General features: G+C 50.4%; 1 protein-coding gene across 1 annotated transcript; it reads right to left on the reverse strand.

Annotated features, from left to right (window-relative positions):
- Positions 1–1,324: 1,324 nt before the first annotated feature.
- Positions 1,325–20,515, reverse strand: HSD17B14 (hydroxysteroid 17-beta dehydrogenase 14). Its single transcript, XM_068992680.1, has 10 exons — positions 20,435–20,515; positions 19,998–20,133; positions 19,457–19,495; positions 19,185–19,267; positions 18,628–18,694; positions 14,395–14,486; positions 2,555–2,659; positions 2,118–2,185; positions 1,923–2,019; positions 1,325–1,832 (listed from the first exon to the last, which is right to left on the reverse strand). Exons 2-10 carry the CDS (start codon positions 20,083–20,085, stop codon positions 1,659–1,661), a joined length of 813 nt encoding a protein of 270 aa, XP_068848781.1. The 5' UTR covers positions 20,086–20,133; positions 20,435–20,515; the 3' UTR covers positions 1,325–1,658.
- Between the last annotated feature and the right edge of the window lie 6 nt (positions 20,516–20,521).

The following is a 20,521-nucleotide window of genomic DNA, read 5'->3' on the forward strand; positions in this document are numbered from 1 at the left end:
TAGATTTCCTTTCCAACGAGAAGATATACGTGTACTCTTTGTAACTTTTTAAAGAGATAAACACGCAGGGTTCACCAGGCCTCCTTCCAGCCCTTTTCATCAGGGACGCCTGAAATTGTTCAGTTTCCCAGTTCATCAATTAGCTTCAGTGAGCAGCCTCTAGGCAGGATTCCCTGGTTACGCCCCTTCTAGACTGTCTCCCCAGTTTCATGACCCCCAGAGGCAGACAGTCGACTACAGTCCCTGCTAAGTGCGTGCATGCTCAGTTGCTTCATTTGTGTCCGACTGTGTCCATGGGAATTTCCTGGCAAGAATACTGGAGTGGGTTGCCACGCCCTCCTCCTTCCCGATTCAGCAGGGATCGAACCCGCTTCTCCTGCATTGCAGGCGGATTATTTACCCACTGAGCCACTTGGGAAGCCCTGCAGCCCCTCAGGAACTCTCTAATCGCGAGCAAGTCAAACCTGTTTCAGTGTTCCCTATATCGTGCCCCGAGGTCACCGTGCGCATCCCCCTCCCCCCAAAAAAATCTTCCGTGGTCAAAGTTCCCCCATCTCCTGCATCCAGGTTACTGTGACACCAAACTGTTGTTCCTGTTGTATCCTCAAACTCCGCTCCTGAGGTCACTGGGTCTGCGTAATTCTACTCTGAGACATTTTGTTCCCAAATTCTGGTACCCCTGTACGAAAAGCCACAGGCCCGGGCAGTCAAATTCTGAGTCCTTCCCCACAGGGTGTCTCCTTGTTTTCCTTCCCACCTGCCCAGTCCTCCTCCCCTACCACCTAGGCTGGAGCCGCAAGGGTGCGACGCCCAGGCGGCTCCCCGCCTCCGCCGCGGCCAATCAGGGATTGCCGCACACACCCCCGCCTCGGCCAATCCCGCAGCAGCAATGCAGCCCCACCTCCGCACCCGGGGGACCTACCCCCGATAGGGCCCCTCGCCCTTTTTTGGTGGGGGGGCGGCCAGACTCCGCTCCCTCCCAGCCGGGGAGTCCACACCGGCTAGTTCCCTCCTCCTCAAACCCTGGAGTCCAGATCCCAGCCCTTTCTACCTCTGACCCGGGAGTGTCAACCCCCTAGCTTCCCCTTCCCTCATTATTTTTGGTTCTGGGCAGCCTCCTACTCCGCTGCAAGCGAGGTCAAGCCTCCTTTTCCCTAAGGGCCTAGAATAAAGTGGAGGCCTGTTTGCTTAACCCCCTCCATTATCTCCTAATTAGAGCTTAATTGACTCTCCCTTGCGGGCCTTTTTAATTAGCTCGCCGGTGAAGCCGACCTGCAATACTTTTCCCAGGAGCCCTGGACGGCAGTCTCCTAACGCAAGGCCTGCCGGGAGTTGTAGTCCCTCGGGTCTAAGCCACCCGTGGGAATGCGTGGGAGCTGGATGGGGCGGGGGCGGGGGACCCGGTCCTGGCGTCGTAGGACTCGTAAAGGGCCGGGAATAAATGCAATGATGCCCTCCTCCTCCTGATTGCAAAGTGCTTTTATGGGAAACTGTGGGGTGGTTTGGCACATTGGTGAGTGGTCTGAATATCTACAGCCGGGGCTGGGGTGGGTGGGGTGCTGCACCTGAGAGGCAGAGGGTGGAAACTGGAGTTTGGGAGACTTGAGTTTGGAGTGGGAGCACCCTCGTCAGGAAGGCCCAGGTGGAAGTGTGGGAGATCAGGAAGGGCTGGTGGGGGCCTCCGCTGGGGCGGCCTGGCCTGCCTTGCGCCCATACCCCAGCTCCGCACCCCCGGTCACGAGCAGCTCAGTCCCCGTGCAGAAGGTGGCTTCGGAGGCCAAGAACACAGCAGCAGCCGCCACCTCAGCTGGCTGGCCCATGCGGCCCAGGGGCTGGGGAGAGACAAGGGGGAAAGGAGAGTCACGAGGAGCCCCCGCCTGACCTCCACCCCGACACCACCTCGATCCGGCCCCCACTCCTACCTGGGCCAGAGTGCCCTCTAGGATTGTAGCAGTGGGGTCAGGGGTTGAGGCCGCCAGCTCTTCCCACAGAGGGGTCCAGATGTTTCCGGGGGAGATGCTGGGGTGGGGGAGGAGAGGGGTCAGGGAAGCCAGTGCACACACTGCCCCTTGGGCTCACTCCCCCAAGAGGCTCTCAACCCCTGTGCGGCGGCTCACCAGTTGACACGGACGCCATACTGACTCTCATCCAGGGCCAAGGCTTTAGTCATTGCTGTCACTGCCCCCTGCAGAAGATGGGGCGCGGAGAAAGTTCAGACCAGAGGAGAGGAGGCTCCTTCTGCCGTCTCCTCCCATCCCTGAAGGAAGCCATGGCAACCCACTCCAGTATTCTTGCCTGGAGGATCCCATGGACAGAGGAGCCTGGCGGGCTATTGTCTACGGGGCCCCAAAGAGTCGGACACAACTGAGCGACCTGGCACACATGCACCCAACCAGGGGGCGTCAAGCAGGGGCATCGGAAGAGGGAAGTCAGGCTCTCCCTGCAGGTTGCATCCTGCTGCACTAGGCTCTGTTTCCTGGAAGGCCAGGTGGCCATGCCTCGGGCCACACCTCAGGGCTGAGACACCTGAAGGCAGGGTGTCTCGGCAGTGTACCTTGGTGGCCACGTAGGGAACGGCTTGGGACTGGCCAATCGCCCCGACCAGGCTGGAGATGTTGATGACGTTTCCCCGACTCTTGCGCAGGTGAGGGAGGGCGAGCTGGGGAGACAGAAAGCGGAGTAAGCCGCCCAAGCCCCTGGGTCTCCCCCAGCCCCGTTGAAATGCCTCCTGGCCATCTCCCTGATGTGCTCACTAGTGGATCTGGGTGCCTTGTACGGACAGCAGCCAGGGCTCCAGGGCACCTTCTGTGGTTTGCCCCATGGTCTCTGAATATCAGCCCTTGAGGAGTCTATCTTGGTCTAAAAGGAATTTCTCTTTCTTATTCTCTTTCTTTGGCTGCACTGTGCCTTCGTTGCCGCAGGCAGGCTTTCTCCAGCTGAGGAGAGTGGGGGCTACCCTCTACTCTCTACAGGGCTTCTCTTGTGGTACACAGGCTTAGCTGCCCTGAGGCATGTGGGATCTTCCTGGACCAGGGTTCAAACGTGTGTCCCCTGCATTGGCAGGCAGATTCTGAACCACTGGACTACCAGGGAAGTCCTGGAAAGGATCCTTCTGTCTCTTCTACTGCCTGCCTTTCTCTCTCTCTCTCTGCCTCTCTCTGTCTCTGCCTCCCCCTTCTGTGTCCCTGACCCCCTCTCTCAGGGTCCCTGTGCCTCTCTCTCTAGCTCTTTGTATATTACTCAAACTCCTGTCCATCACAAGATAGGAAAATGAAAGATAGACCAAGATGGCTGCATATGTTACCAAAAAAAAAAAAGGGAGGAGTCTCTTTTATACATGAAGGGGAAGATAATTTCTCTGAGTTTCAGGGAAAACGCTGTGGTCAAAACGTGACATGGGAGACCTTCATGAAATGAACTCCCTACTCTGCCAACCCTGCAACCCCCTGGCCACCCGGAGGTCCTTAAACTAACTCTCAACTCTGTCTCCCTTTCCTTTTCTCTTCACCCCAGTCTGTCTCTATGCTCTTCAGTCATGCATGACCTTGAGTAAATTCCAATTCTATCCCTCCCCTTGCTTGCCTTGGGCAAGGCCCATTCCTATCACTAAAGATTGATTAATGGGTACAAGGTGGCTCCCCCCAAGGAATACTCAGAATGGAAAGCTGATCTAGCTCCCTCTCCGGATCACCCCACCAGCTCTTGCAGACTTCCAGTCCCTCACAAAACAGCCTCTGCTCCAACCTCAGTGCCGTATCTTCAGATATTCCCCCATGTGTTCCAACCTCAGGGCCTTTGTACTTGCTATTCTCGCTGCCTGGAATGTTTTTCCTGATATAGCACGTGACTTACTCCTAGGGTGACCAACTCTCCCCTGTTTGTCCAGGACTGAAGGGTTTCTGAGGACACGGGACATTCAGTTCAGGGCTGAAAGGGGACAGTCCTATCCCCTCAGCAACTTCAGTGCAAATGTCACCTCCTCAGTGAGGTTGCCCTGACCATTCTGTTTAAAACATCATATTTTTTTAAAGGATGGCCAGGTGTCCAGCTCTGTAGGGATTTGGCTTATTAATCCCAAGTGGCCATTCACACATACATCCAACACACTGTGACTTTCTTTTTTGGCAGCACCTCAGATCTTAGTTCCCTGACCAGGGATTGAACCCACACCCCTACAGAGGAAGCACGGAGTCTTAACCACTGCACCACCAGGGAAGTCCCTACCATTCTATTTAAAACTGCAACCTGCCTATCCCTGGGTCCCCAGCCATTTAACTCCCTCCTCTCCCCAACCCTGGCAAGGTGAGGCCCGTGGGGGCTGAGCCAGGCTTATTCGCCACCTCATCTCAGCACTGGGCACACAGCTAGTGTTCAATAAATATTTGTCCTACACTCCTGTGGCCCCTGTCCAACCCTCACATGCACTCTCCCCCCCTCGCCCCCACATGCTGGCTCCCCCCCCATGTGCTGGCTCCCCCCCACCCCCCCACCAAGGTCACCTATGCCTCTGTGTGGCTACATCAAGGACCTGCTGGTCTCTTATCAGCCTGACCTCTGCGCCTCCCTCCCTTGGACAACTCGACCTGAGAGAGCCTGGCTCACTCAAGCAGACACACTGTAGCCTCACCCTGGCCTGACTCCATTTTTCCTAAATGTTGGGGTTCCTGGGTCCGCTTCTTGTCCTCCCTGCTCTGCCATGGGAGGCCCACTTTCCTGGGTTTCCATGGGCACCTCCTAAGTCTCCCTCAGAGCCCCCTTGTGGAGCTCCTGACCTGCCACCTGCAGGAATTTCCATCTCTGTGTCTCAAGGGCAAAACTTAAGTGTTGGATCCTCCCAAACCTGCCCCCATCCCTGACCCCCAGACTCTGACGTGGGGTCCACTCCCACTCAGCCTCTTAAACCAGAGTCTCAGGAGATCTGGGGGGTGGGGCTTCAGGAGACTCCCCCTTGGGTCCTCAACAGACCCATCACCAAGGTGCTCTTAAATCTCTACAATTCCCTCGCTCACTAGTTCATTCAACCAACATATCGTGAGGACCTACTATGTGCCAGGTAACGGGGTAAAAGCTGGGGATACTGCAGGAAACAAGCCTGGGAGAGATTTCTGCCCGCATGGAGCTCAAGTTGTGTGGGGAGGCAGCCAGAAGCAAATCCAAGTGCACTGTGGAATGTTCTAGAGTGAGTTTGGGCTTCCCAGGTGGCTCAGTGGTAAAGAATCTGCCTGCCAAAGCAGAAGACTTGGGTTTGATCCCTGGGTTGGGAAGATCCCCTGGAGAAGGAAATGGCAACCCACTCCAGTATTCTTGCCTGGGAAATCCCCTGGACAGAGGAGCCTGGTGGGCTACAGTCCATGGGGTTGCAAAGAGTTGGACACAATTTAGCGACCAAACAACAAATAAAGAGTGTGACTGGGGACACAGAACCAGAAGGAGAGCAAGATAAGGAAGAATGGGAGTACTGGGCTGGGTGTAGTTTCAAACAGGGTGCCTGAGGGAAGGCTTTGGGAAAGCACGTGTATGCGCAGTCATTTCAGTCGTGTCCAACTCTTTGAGACCCCATGGACTGTAAGCCTCCAGTCGCGTCTGTCCATGGGATTCTCCAAGCAAGAATCCTGGAGTGGGTTGCCATTCCCTTCTCCAGGGCATTTTCCTGACTCAGGGATCGAACCTGTGCCCCCTGCAGTGGAAGCACGGAGCTCTATCCACTGGATGGCCAGGGAAATCCCAGATTTGAGCATTTTGAGTCCAGGCGTGAGCTGTAGGCATCTCTTAGAGAAAACCAGACCAGGCAACAGGAACACAGGGTGCAGAGGCCCTGAGGCAGGATCAGGTGGAGCGTGTTTGGCAACAACGAGGCCACTGTGGAGGGAAGTGAGGTCAGAGGAGTGATAGGGGTCAGATTGCAGGAGGCCTTGAAATGCATGTGTGCAAACACAACCGCCTCCTGATGTCAGTTCCTACCCCACTCTGCCCTCTGATTTCTTCCTCATACAAGACCCAGAGAGGTCTGTTATTAGTAACGACTTAGTATTCCTGGGCTAACATCATCGTCCTGGCTGGCACCAGTAGTAAACAGCCTGCCTGCCAATGCAGGAGTCGCGAGAGACACGGATCTGATCCCTGGGTCGGGAAGATCCCGTGGAGGAGGGCCTGGCAACCCACTCCAGGGTTCTTGCCTGGAGAGTCCCCATGGACAGAGGAGCCTGGCAGGCTACAGTCCATAGGGTCACACAGAGCTGGACAGGACTGAAGCGACGTGGCGTGCACACCACCTTCTTGCTCAAATGCTTTCGATGCCTCCCTGCTGCTCTTGAGGAGGATGCTCATCAAGACCGGATGCCTCAGGGATTTCCCTGGTGGTTCAGTGGTTAAATCTCCATGCTTCCAAATGCAGGAAGCACGGGTTCTATCCTTGGTCAAGAAACTAAGATCTCACGTGCCACTCAGCATGGCTGAAAAATTAAAAAAAAAAAAGACCAGATGCCTCAGCAGGGCCCTCCAGGCCCCATGTATGTGCTCCTCAACCCCTTCCTGCACTAACCCCTTCCCTCAGTCTTGGGTCCTCAACAGACCAAGGCACTCTTGAATCTCTACGATTCCCTTGCTCATTAATTCATTCAACCAACATTTCATGAGGACCTACTATGTGCCAGATAACAGGGTAAAAGCTGGGGATACTGCAGGAAACAAGACTGGGAGAGATTTCTGCCCTCAAGGAGTTCCAGTTGCGTGGGGAGGCAGCCAGAAGCAAATGCAAGTGCGCTGTGGAATGTTCCATAGCGTGTTTGGGCTCCTAATTCTCTCTCAGGGCCAGGCCTCTGCACAGCCTGTTCCCTTCCGGGAACATCTGCACCTCTGTGTACCTCCATTAAGGACTCACCGGACTCTTAACAGCCCGACTCCCTCCCCTGCAGACACCAGTCTCCCCCACCTCTCCTTGGGTTAACATCTCTCATCTTTCATTTCCTCCAGGAAGCCTACCATGACTTCCAGAACACACTCACTCATATAAACTCGTCTCTTGTTTATTTGGTAACACTTGGCTGCCCTGTGACTATAAACTCCACAAGGGCAAACACCACGTGGTTCACCGCCAGCACCTACAAACGCTTGCTCAGTCTTTGATGAGTAAATAGATAAGTGAATGGATGGGTCTCTAAGAACCAATCCGGCTCTTTGAGCACTTACGATGGACACTCCAGTGCTCAAATGCCTTCAGTGAATGCCCTCCTGACAAGATTCCCTTTCCTTAACTATATAAATATCCCAACCTCCTCTGGCATTTTCTCTAACCTGGGGAATGGCTAACTTTGCGTCAGAATTCACCAGGGAGGTCAAAAACCCAGAGATTCTGACTCAGGAGGCCTGGGCTGGGGTCCCAAGAATCAATATTTATAGAGCTTGCAAGGAGGCGCTTCCCTGGTGGTCCAGTGGCTAAGACTCCAAGCTTCTCATGCAGGGGGCATGGGTTCGATCCCTGGTCAGGGAGCTAGATCCCTCATGCCACGACTAAGACTCAGCACTGCCAAATAAACAGATAAATATTTTAAAAAATAAATAAAGGGCTTGCAAGGGATGCTGGTGGTGATGATGATGATGGTGATGAAGGTAATAATGATGATGGTGGGAGGATGATGGCAATGATGATGAAGGTGGTCATGCTAATGATGGTAAATGATGATGATGGTGGTGATGGTGGTCATCATGGTGACGATGGCTATGATGAGGTTAATGATGATGAAGATGGCGATGGCAGTCGTGGTGGTGATGGTTATAATGACAGTGGCGGCAAGGGCAGCAACTTATGCATGTTTCTTTGCAATAGGCACGGGGATAGAGGCAAGAACAAGCAGACAAAAGTCTCTGCCCTCTGAAAAACCAGATGCAATGGGCAGACTTTGGAGCTTGGTGTGAACAAGTCAACTGTTATTAATAATAAGACATTTGGAAACATCTAGGTGAATTTAAGTAGGGCTTGGGCATTCAATGGTATTAAGAAATTACTGTTCATGTTCTTAGGAGATCTAATAGTAATTTGGTCATGTAAAAAAGTCTTAATTTTTAACATGAAGTCAAATTTTTCATTGTTAGTCTTGCTTTCTTTCTTTCTTTTTTTTTTTTTTGCCACCCTAAGCCACTTGTGGGAGTTTTAGTTCCCTGACCAGGGATGGAACCTGGGCTCTTGTCAGTGAAAGCACTGAGTCCTAACCACTGCACCACCAGGGAATTCTCTAAATGTATTTTTAAATTAAAACAATATTTGGCTTTCCTTTGCCTCTTGGGAGTGGGGGGTAACTCTTGGGTTTATGTTTCGCTGTGACTCCCAGAGTGTCCCCAGGGAGCGGCCCCCACTTGCCCTAGTGGTAACTTGCATGGTGATACCCTTCATTGGCTCCCTGACAACTACTCCCCAGGCTGAAGACAGCGATTCAAGGGATTGCTTTCCATCCACCCTGCCCTTCAATCCCCACCTAGGCTCTGCTTCTAGGGGAACCCCAGCTAACACAGGTGATGATAAGAATTCTAAAAATCTGAATAAGAAAGTTTCAAGATTAGCTAAGACCATGGTATCAATGTTAGTCTTACTGTGATTTCATAAAAGAATGTTCTTTTGATTTTAGGAAATACCCTCCAAAGCACTATGGGTAAAGAGGCATCATATGTATACATGCGGGCTCAGTTATGTCTTTGCGACCCCATGGACTGTAGCTCGCCAGGCTCTTCTGTCCATGGAATTCTCCAGGCAAGACTACTGGAGTACCATTTCCTTCAGGGAATTTTCCCAACCCAGAGGTAGAACCCAAGTCTCTTGTAGCTCCTGCATTGGCAAACGGATTCTTTAACACTTGCCCCACTGGGAAGCCCTCAAAATAGATTGCAACTTATTCCCAAATACAGAGATAGAAGGATATAGCAAATGTGATTAAAAAAAAAAAAGTGTTAACAACGGGGAGTCTGGATATACAGGAATTCTCTGTACTATCCGGGAAATATTCTGTAAGTCTTAAGTTATGTCAAAATAAAACTAAATGTTCTAATACATTGGTAGTATTCATGAAATTCTTACTAATGAAATTATATGATGTCCCAGTAGGGCACGGTAGAAGGCAATGGATGCAACAAGCTTAACAAAATGTTTCTAATATATTTGGACTTCCTTGAAGATCAGTAGTTAAGACTTCCTGGTCAGGGAAGTTTCACATGTTACACAATGTGGCCAAAAATCAATAAAATACATTTACCTTGCCAAATATTTATAATTGCTAAAGGCAAATGGAGAATTTCCTGGTGTGAAAATCCACCTGTGTGGTTTCTGCCCAGGGCTTTTGCTACGCTTTTGGCAAGCAAAACATCCTATTTCTCTACTTCCTTCGCTTCCATTCAAAGTTCAGCTCAAACGTTAACCTTTCCCTTCTACTCCTCCCAGGCTTCATTTGCCCAATTTGTGTACCAGAGACCACAGACGGAGGAGCCACAAGAAACAGAAATGGAGCAAGGTTCACAGTAACAATGATACCTTACAGAGAGTAACCTGGGTGCCAGGCATGTTCTAAGGGTTTTGTGGGTATTAATTTAATCACATTCAATCCTCAGGACAACCCTGTGAATTAGCTAATGCTATTTAGCTTCCTACTCCAGATGAGAAAACCTAGATGCAGAGAGACCGAGTAACTTGCCCAGTGTTACAAGCAAGAAGTGAGAGCGAACCCCGGGCAGGCAGACGCCAGATCTAGACCCTCAGCGGTCTCCGCACCAGCCTGTCACAGGTGAGTCAGGAGAAGGAGACCCAAGAGGGAGAGCTTGGGACTGGTAGAGCCATGCTGGGGAGCACCTGAGCATCTGGCAGACTGTTGCCCTCCCGGTGGGCCCAGCTGGCCAAATTTCCAGGAGAAACCAGAAAACCGGTTATTTATGAGAAATTTCTCTCTCTCCGTTTTTAAAATGCTGATAGCTAAGGAGGGAGGGAGAGAAAGAAAAAAATATATATAGGGCTTCCCCGGTGGGGCTCAGTGGTAAAGAATCCACCTGCCGATGCAGAAAACACAGGTTCAGTCCCTGGTCCGGGAAGATCCCCCATGCTGTGGAGCAATTAAGCCTTCACGCTGCAACTACTGAAGCCTGAGGAACCTAGAGCCCGCGCTCAGCACCAGAAGCCACTGCAGTGAGAGGCCCTGCTCACAACCGCTACACAGTAGTCCCCACTCTCCACCACTAAAGAAAAGCCTGAGCACAGCCAAAAAAATTTAATTAAATTAAAAAATATGTATATATGCACACACATATCCTTTATGGGCTGTGATTTATGGCTGTCTTACTGTACAGAGGTACTAATCTTCCTCTTATTACTATTATTATTATGCCATGCCCCACAGCTTTCAGGGTCTTAGTTCCCAGACCAAGGATTAACCCCACACCCTCGACAATGAAATCACAGAGTCCTAACCACTGGACCGTCAGGGAACTCTGGCTGTGCTTAGTCACTCAGTCATGTCCGACTCTCTGTGACCCCATGGACTGTAGCCTGCCAGGCTCCTCTGTCCATGGGGATTCTTCAGGCAAGAATACTGGAGTGGGTTGCCATGCCCTCCTTCAGGGAATCTTTCCAACCCAGGGATCGAACCCAGGTCTCCTGCGTTGCAGGCAGTTTCTTTACTGGTCTAAACTACCAGGGAAGCCCAAGAATACTGGGGTGGGTAGCCTATCCCTTCTCCAGGGGATCTTCTCGACCCAGGAATCAAACCAGTGTCTCCTGCATTTCAGGCGGATTCTTCACCAGCTGAGCTAGGCACCAATCTTAGAACCTGAACAGAAATTGGGGACAGGAGCCAAGGCTGACTGGTTGAGCAACAGATTGTCCAGTTTCCCCTGGGGCTATTTCACCTGTATCTCCGACAGGATCTGGGGAGCACCTGAGCATCCCCACACAGGTGACCCCTGGCCCACAGAGTGGGCCCATGCCCTCTGATTATTTTGTGTGTGTTTTTTTTTTTAATATTTACTTATTTGGCTGTGCTGGGTCTTAGTTGCATCACACGGGATATTTTAGTTGGGGCCTGTGGGATCTAGTTCCCTGATGAAGGATGGGATGTGGGCCACCTATATTGGAGGTGTGGAGTCTTAGCCCCTGGACCACCAGGGAAGTTCCAGTTTACAGGTTTTGTTTTTGTTTTTGTTTTTTTCTGAGCTCCTTTAGCCTTGGGCTAGCGGGCTCCAAACTGATGTCTTCAAGCCTCAACCCCTGCCCTAGGTGCAGGGCTCCCACGTGGGCATCTGGTTAGCATTTCTCATTCAACAGTCCCCAGGCTGTGTACTTCTCCCCCGGCTTTCCCAGGGCAGTGGATGGCCACACACTTCTGCCAGTTGCTGGGGATGGGGGGTGAGGGAAACAAATGAATCAGAAACAAACTCCTCCGCCCCTTTCTTTGGCAAATCTGCCCCCACACCTAGTCTACTATGAGGAAATCTTTACAAGTCCACCATGATACTGCATACAGAATCGGACCGTTTCTCACCAAATCTACCAGGCTGGTGGCCTCCAACATCACCTCCTCGGGCCTGGACCACCCCATCATCACCTGCTCACTGGCTTCGAGGCCTCTGCCCTCGCGCCCCACTCTGTTCCCCACATGGCTGCCAGATGGCACAATATCCCACTTACAGCAGTTCGAGTTCCTCTGCCCTGAACACTCTATGGCTCCTGGCTCAGTTCAGTTCAGTCACTCAGTCGTGTCCGACTCTTTGCCACCCCATGGGCTGCAGCACGCCATGCTTCCCTGTCCATCACCAACTCCTGGAGCTTGCTCAAAATCCTTTCCATCGAGTTAGTGATGTCATCCTACCATGTCATCCTCTGCCATCCCCTTCTCCTCCTGCCTTCAATCTTTCCCACTGTCAGGGTCTTTTCCAGTGAGTCAGTTCTTCGCATCAGGTGGCCAAAGTACTGGAGCTTCAGCTTCAGCATCAGTCCTTCCGGTGACTATTCAGGATTGATTTCCTTTAGGACTGACTGGTTTGATCTCCTTGCAGTCCAAGGGATTCTCAAGAGTCTTCTCCAACACCACAGTTCAAAAGCATCAATTCTTTGGCGCTCAGCTTTCTTTATGGTCCAACTATCACAACCATACATGACTACTGGAAAAACCATAGCTTTGACTGTATGGATCTATGTCAGCAAAGTAATGTCTCTGCTTTTTAATATGCTGTCTAGGTTGGTCACAGCTTTTCTTCCAAGGAGCAAGCATCTTTTAATTTCATGGCTGCAGTCACCATCTGCAATGATTTTGGAGCCCAAGAAAATAAATGGCTCCTGGCTTGGTCAGTGTCAAAGCCAAGTCCCCTCTGTGGTTTCCCAAGCCCCAGCATGATCTGTGGTCAACTTCTGTCCTCTCCCTGCTTCGCCTGTGTCGTCCAACTCCCTTCTCACTGTAGATTCCCACCCCGGGGCCTTTGCACTGGCTGTTCCTGTGCTAGATTGCAATTGCTCACACACCTCCTTGGGGGCTTGACTCAAGTGTCACCTCTTAGAGAAGCCTTCTGACTACCTACCCTGTCTAAAAGAGCACACAGATACACACGCACGAACAAAAAACGAACAAAACCTTATCTGGTAAAGATTATACTGAATTGTTTACAGGTGAAATACGATATCTGAGATTTACTTCCGTAGTGGTTCAGATGGCAAAGAATCTGCCTGTAATGCAAGAGATCTGAGTTCTGTCCTTGAGCTGGGAAGATTCCCTGGAAAAGGAAATGGCAATCCAGTATTCCTGCCTGGAGAATTCTATAGACAAAGGAGCCTGGCCGGGCTACAGTCCATAGGGTTGCAAAGAGTCGGACACAACTGAGCCACTAACACTTTCACTTTTCACTCCAGAAAAGATAAAAGAAACAAGTGAGGCAAGACAAGAAGCAAGAATGGTAGAATACTGGCTGTTAGCGCTGGGTGATGGGTATGTGGGTTCAGTAATATTAATACGATTCTGTTTCCATGTGTGCTTGTAAAATGCCACAAGAAAAAGTTTTATAACATAGCATTTACACTTGCCTGTACTTCTTGATCCCCTTACCTCCCTTCACTTTTTGGCACAGCACTTATCACTCCCTGACGTTATATCATATTTCCTGGCTTACTGTCTGTCTCCCCCATGAGAATGTTGGCTCCCCAGGGTCACAGCTCTTTGTCTGTTTCGCTGCACGGCCAGTGCTTAGCATGTGTCTGGTGCTAAATAAATGTTTGTTGAGTGAGTGAATACAGAAGTATTATGATGGGGAATTCTCTGGTGGTCCAGTGGTTAGGACTCCAAGTTTCCACGGCAGGGGGCATGGGTTCAATCTCTGGTTGGGAAAATAAGATCCTGCAAGCTGCTAAGTAGCCCCCCCCCAAAAAAAATGTATTATGATAAAAAATAGATGTAATAAATTAATTAAATTTTATTTATTTTATTTACTAATGATGGGGCTTCCTTGGAAGTCCAGTGGTTCACCTTCCAATGCAGAAGGTGAGGGTTTGACCTCGGTCAGAGAGCTAAGATCCCACATGCCTATGTTTGGCCAAAAAAAACAAACATAAAGCAGAAGCAATACTGCACCAAATTCAATGAAGACTTTTTAAATGGTCTACATCAAAAAAAAAAAAAAGCCTTAGCAAAAAGGAGAGTAAACTATAATCTTAAAAAATACTTTGATGAAAATAAGCTGTTATCATAGAGAATGAACATATAGGTGTGAAAGTGAAAGTCACTGAGTTGCGTCCGACTCTTTGCAACCCCGTGGACTCTACAGTCCATGGGATTCTCCAGGCCAGAATACTGGAGTGGGTAGCCTTTCTCTTCTCAAGGGGATCTTCCCAACCCAGGAATCGAACCGGGGTCTCTTGAATTGCAGGTGGATTCTGTCCCAGCTGAGCTACCAGTAAAGCCCCATATAGGCATAGCTGCCACATTAGCAAGGATGATTGGGAAGGGCCTTTCTGAAGATGTGGTATTTGAACTGAGACGGCAAATAGGAGGCGGTTATAGCAAGCTTCAGAGCAAAGGCATACAGGTAGAGGGGGGATGCTCTTTCCTCCTAATAGCTATTCGTTGGATGGTAAAGCTGTATCTGTCTATTACTGACTCTTTGTCCCAACGCCTCCCTCCATATCCTTAACATCCCTCACCACACCATGCTGGAAGGTTCTGGAAGGTTCCTAAGAAGATGAGGCTATGTAGCCAACACGGGTAGCTTTGGCTGGATATCGGGATCTGCGGGCATTTCTTTTCTACAAAGAATGGAGCCCTTCCGGAATAAGATCAAAGCAAGGCACAGAAAATATTTGGCTCTTAGATAAAATGAGTCTGACAAGCTCAGGGTCAGGAGGTCACCCAGGCCTGGTGGCGGGGACCCCAGCCTCACCTTGGTCAGGGTGTATGTCCCCAGCAGGTTCAGCTCCAGCAGCTGGCGAAAGCCCTGGGCGGAGGTCTCCTCGGGCCACTGTGGGGGTGGGTCTAAGGGTCGGGTGAGAGAGAGACGGACAAGAGGATGAGGGCACCGTGAAGACAGGGGAACAGGAAAGAGAAACAGGCATGGGGGGCGGGGGGCTGGTGAGGGGGCAGAGCGTGGGAGGTGGCAGACGAGAGGGTCAGGGGTCCTGAAGAGGAAAGGAGGCTGCATAATGGCTACTAAAAAAATGGGCAGTCCAGCTGGGTTAAGAAGATGGAGTTTAGGATTTCCCTGGTGGGCCGGTGGCTAAGAATCCACCTGCCAGTGCAGAGGACATGGGTTCGATCCCTGGCCCAGGAAGATTCCACATGCCTTGGGGCAACCAAGCCCACAGGCTGCAGCTAATGAGCCCCGGCTGCAACTGCTGAAGGCCCTGTGCCTAGAGCCTGTGCCTCACAAAGGAAGCCACCACCTCACGAGTTGCGAGCCCCTCACCTAGAGAATAGCCCCCTGCTTTCTGAAACTGGAGAAAGCCCTTGCGCAGCAACAAAGACACAGCACTGCCAACAAAAAATAATAAAAAGGAATATTTAAGATGTGGTTGATGTGTACAAATGGAATATTACTCAGCCTTCAAAAGGAAATGCTGCCGTTTGCCGCAACCTAGAGAATATCATGCTTAGTGAAATGAGTCAGATGGAGAAAGACAAATGCCGTATGACATCACTTGTATGTGGAATCTAACAAATAATATATGCAAAATGGAAACAGACTCAGATATAGAAAACAAACTTGTGGTTACCAAAGGGGTGAAGGAAGGAGGGAGGGACAAATTAGGGGTATACAAGATGAAAAAACAAAAACAGGAGGCTAGTGGTGTGCAAACTCCTCCAGATATAAACTACTATGTATAAAATAGATAAGCAACAAGGATATACTCTATAGTACAGGGAATTATAGCCATTATCTTGAAATAACTCACGATGGAGCATAGTCTGTAAAAACATTGAATCACTATGCTGCAAACCTAATACTGTAAATCAACTATACATCAATTAAAAAATTTAAAAGAAGCAACAAAAGAGAAAAAAGAAAACACCTTGAAAGCAGTCACAGGGCCAGAAAACCTGGATTCAAACCTCAACCCTGCCATTTCTTAGCTGTGTGACCTTAGGCAAGTCACTTTGCTTCTCTGTGCCAGTTTGCTCATGTGCAAAATGAGGATAACACCTTGTTCTCGAGCTCAGAAATTTCACAAGTCAATATTTCTGCCTGACACCGAGTACAATAAATGTGTTTGTTAAGTAAACAGAACTGGGTAGATAGTAGAGGGACAGAAAAATCAACATTCAGAAGAAAAGAGGCAGGAAATATAGGTACAAGAACAGGAAAATTAAAAAAAAAACAAAACAGGAAAAATGGACCCCAAACCTTCCAAAGGCTTTAGGAGTCAAAGTGGATGAAGAGGGTCTTCCTGGGAGGTCCAGTGACTAAAGATCCCACACTCCCAATGCTAGGGCTCGATCCCTAGTCAGGGAACTGGATCCCACGTGTGGCAGCTAAGACCTAGCACAGCCAAATAAATAAATATATTATAAAAGTGGATGAAAGGAAAGAGAGATGGGAAACAAGATGATGGATAATTAAGGAAATGTTGGGCATTCCTCCCAGAGACCCAGGGCTTCTGGCTTTGTTTCTTTCAGAAAACAGTTCAGCTTCAGAGAATCTATCCCAGATCCCATATCCAAAACCACCCCTACCATTCTCTAAGCCCTCAATCCGCTTTATCCATTATCACTACGGGACATGCTAATATACACAACCAATTCTCGTTCTTCGAGGCAATTACAGTCCACAAAGTCACAGCGAACACTGAAGCAGTGAATAGTGACCCCACTGCTCCTAAGGGGAAATATGTATATATAATATTACATGATAACATATACATACTATGGACTGAATGCTTGTGTCCTCCCCCAGATTTCATACATTCAACTCCTAACTTCAGGGCTTCCCTGGTGGCTCAGTGGTGAAGAATCCACCTGCCAATGCAGGGGACATGGGTTTGATCCCTGATCCGGGAAGATCCCACACGTAGCAGCCCCACCCCTGAGCCTGCGCTCTAGAGCCCGGGAGCCACGACTACTGAAGCCCACTCGCTCTAGAGCCTGTGCTTCACAACAAGAGAAGGCACCACAACGAGAAGCTTGAGCACTGCACCCAGAAAGTAGCCCCCAGCCTCTGAAACTAGAGAAAAATCCATGCATCAACAAAGACCCAGCACAGCCTATATATATATATATAAACTGTTATAAGAAAAGAACCCTAACTTTCAATAAGATGGTATTTGGAGGTGGGGGTCTGTGGGAGTTAAGTCATGAGGATGGAGCCCTCTTGAATGGGATTAGTGTCCTCATAAAAAAGACCCCAGTGAGGCCCTTCATTCCTTCCACCTTAAGCGGGGCCTCACAAGACACCAAATTTGCCTCTGACTTGATCTTGGATGTCCCAGCCTCCAGAAATAAATGCTCATTGTTTAAGTCAATCTGTCCATGGTATTTCTATTATAGCGGCATGAGCAGACTAAGACAGGACATATATGTGTTATGTGTATAATGAATAGCGTGCTCCTGCTCAGTCGCATCAGTCGTGTCCAACTCTTTGGGATCCCATGGACTGTAGCCCACCAGCTCCTCTGCTCATGGGATTCTCACTGGAGTGGGTTGCCATGCCTTCCTCCAGGGGATCTTCCGGACCCAAGGTTGAACCTGAGTCTCTCCCGTCTCCTGCCCAGCATTACAGCTGAGCTACAGGGGAAGACCATATATGCACATATGTATATGTTTACAACTATATGTTTCTCTAACATAGATTATAATCTTAAATCCTCAAAATAATGCGCACTGGTGGACTCATTTATTTTGCAAATAAAGCAATGGAGATTCCAGAGTGTAGCTGACTTGCCTGAGGCTGCCCCACTCCAGGTACCAGAGTTAGGCTTCAGGCCTGTCCAACTAGCCCCAGGGAGGCCTACAAGACACTGCCCTCTTCTGTCTCCACCTCCGGGCATCTCTTTGTTTGAAAGCTGAACTCAGAGGGCAGAGCATCACTTTGTTTGACCTTAGCTGGGAACATGTGCTGCTGGTGACTCAAACTTTTGCCGCTCTGAACTTGTCCACAAACACCCAGAAAGCGCAGTGGGATTCTGAGGTTACAACCCACACCCCCACCAAGTAGGTGAGTTCACAAATACAAAATCTGTGAATAAATGAGTATTAACTATATCTGCCTCTTATTGTCTATTTCCTTACTTTACAATGTGAATCCCATGAGGACAGGAAGTGAAAGTCGCTCAGTGGTGTCCGACTCTTTGTGACCCCATGGACTATAGAGTCCATGGAATTCTCCAGGCCAGAATACTGGAGTGGGTACCCTTTCCCTTCTCCAGGGGAATCTTCCCAACACAGGGATCAAACCCAGGTCTCTTGCATTGCAGGCAGATTCTTTACCAACTGAGCTATGAAGACAGGAAAGCTTGGTGGATTTTGCTCACTGCTAAATCTCCAGTCCCTAGGGCAGAAGGTGGAGTGCAGTAGATCTCAAGAAATATCTGCCGAATGGATCAAGCACACGGAGAGAAAGGAGGAGTATATCTTTAAATCCTTACAAGAGGACAGTGCGGCCCAGAAAGAGGAAGTCAATTGCTCAACGTTGCCCAGCCAAGAAGAAAGGCTTCTTCCTACCACAGTGTGTGATCCCAGTCCAATCAGTTCACCTCTCTGAGTCTCAGTTTAGCAATATGAGGCATTGTTATAAAGGGTAGTCATTAAGTGGATGGCAATTTCTCTTCAAAGCCTCCACACCAAGCCCTATAAACCATGTGTGGAGAATACATCTTCCCAGTATTGGAAAAAGAGAAGGGCCATCAGCCTTGCTTCCTAGATAAGAAACAGGCTACAAGATGGAAGTTATTCGTCCAAGACAGTTCCCGTAATTATGAGGCTGAGCAGTTACACTGTTCAGCACAACGACCCTATAACGATGATGAGAATGGTCATTTTCATTTTAGAAATGTAGAAATGGATGCAGATAGGACTAAGGGCACAGGCTGGGGAGCACACAGCAGGGGTAGAGCCAGGCTTGGGGTGAGAAGCCAGGAGGTGGGTTGACACCATGGGGGAACGGCCCTCAGGCCTCACGACTCACGGTAGCCAGCATTGTTGACTATGCAATCCAGGTGGCCAAATCGGCGGATGGTCTCAGAAACGAGGGTCTGGGGAGAGAGAGAGGTCTTGTGAGTGAGTGGTGCTGGCATCAGGTCTTATAGAGCCAGGGGTCCCAAAGGCAAGGTGGGGACAGGAGTCACAGCTGAGGGGCCGGAGCCCACACTGCGGACACTACCCTAGAGACCCGGGACTGGAGACAGATGTCAGATATACTGACTAGATGGAAGGAATGGAAAGTGAGGAAAGAGAAAAGAATCCTGCAAGAATCAGACCCCCTGTGAGGAATGTATTTGTCCCCAATCCCCGTGACAGCTGTGACAGAGCCTTGAAAGAGTGGGAGGTAAAAGCAAATCCTCCCAGGAGACACAAGACCTGGTCAGTACAGTTAGGGAAAGCCTTGAAGTGATACTGAGCTGAACAGGGAAAGGCAGAGGGAACCGCATGTGCAAAAGCCTTCGGGGCGGCCAGGGGAGGGGGTCGGTGGGGAGAGAGAACCAACTGGACATGGCGGGTAGTAGAGACAGAAAATACACTCACCCTCACATCTTCCTCCCGAGTCACGTCACAGAGCAGAAAGACAGTGCCAGGAAGCTCTCGCTCCACCGCCCTGCCCCTGGCCTCTGTACGAAGAGAAGGGCTGGGGGTCTGGACTTCAGAGTCTGAGGGAGGAGGGGGCTGGGAGGCCAAATCCTGGGTCTGAGGGAGGAGGGAGCCAGGGGTTTGGACTCCTGGGTCTACCAGAGGAGGGGTCTGGGGGCCTGGACTCCTCCTGGAGGGTTGAGGATGAGGACTGAGGGACCCTCACTCACCATCTTTGTCACAGATAACCACCTGGGCACCGCTTTCCACTGAGAATAGGAAAGAAGAGGTTACCCCCAGCCGACCTTGGCGAAGGCCTCTGCTGCCCTCTAGTGGCCACTTACAGCGGGTTGGGCCCGTCTCCCACTCTGCTCCCCTCGTGACCCCAAAGTCTCATGATGACTCCCTAGGACAGAGGGCAGAAGTTTTGACAGATACTCTTCTGGGTTATTCTAGGTGCCTGCTGGGGCTCCTGAGCCTGCCTTCCTGGGTTCCAGAGTAAACCCGAAATCTGCAAGAGACATCGTCCCCCAAACTGCCTGTTTTGCAGAGACAGCTGAGACCACAGAAACGGCGTTTGGAAATCTGCCAAAATCTCAGGCCCTAGGCAACTACTGCCTACATTTTCGTTCACTTTGCAAATCGGATCTTATAAGAAAAGAATCTAGACTCCAGTATAGGACCTACTTTTTCTCACACCCATTAATTAGCCCTCGGAGGTCCCTCCTCTCCCAGATTCCCAATATTTAGAGCCAGCCAGACCCCACTCACCGAAAGCTCGAACGATCCCGGCTCCTATGCCGCGACCGCCGCCGGTCACGATGACCACCTTCCCAGCATAGCGCGTTCCCATTGCCATTCTGCCGGACACCGCCTCTCCTCTCACTCACTCCGGGCTTCTGTCCACCTCCAAAATCGGGTGAGGTAGTGGGGTCAAATCGTAAACAGGGGCCGGATCCTGGAAGCCCGGCCCTGAGGGTGGGGGTGGGGGGCGTTGCCAGGAAAGCCAGAAGCCTGGTCCCTCCCTCAGATCCAAGAGTCTGGATGCCCAGACCTTCTTCCCTCAAATTCAGGATTCCTGGCATCCCGCCGCCCTCTGCCCTCGGACCTAAATGTCCCGGTCAGACGGAAGAATCCAGGTCCCCATCCCCCTCTTCCCTCAGACCCAGTACTCCGGACCCTGAGATTTCCTCCTTCCTCAGACCTACAAGTCCAAGGTCCCGGTCCCCTCCTCCTTTGCGACCCAGAAATCCACGACCCCAGCTCTACCCCCACTCAGAGACACCAGAGTCACA

The sequence above is a fragment of the Capricornis sumatraensis genome, chromosome 20 (genome assembly GCF_032405125.1).
Source record: "Capricornis sumatraensis isolate serow.1 chromosome 20, serow.2, whole genome shotgun sequence".
NCBI lineage: Eukaryota > Metazoa > Chordata > Mammalia > Artiodactyla > Bovidae > Capricornis > Capricornis sumatraensis.

Bases quoted from the DNA above. Each gene is read 5' to 3' on its own strand.
- HSD17B14 (XM_068992680.1), bottom strand. From the start codon at position 20,085: ATGGCAATGGGAACGCGCTATGCTGGGAAGGTGGTCATCGTGACCGGC. The intron at 19,268-19,456 runs GTGAGTGAGGGT...CTCTTCGTACAG, and splicing joins GGTTATCTGTGACAAAGATG to AGGCCAGGGGCAGGGCGGTG. The intron at 14,487-18,627 runs GTGAGTCGTGAG...CCCGACCCTTAG, and splicing joins AGTCAACAATGCTGGCTACC to ACCCACCCCCACAGTGGCCC.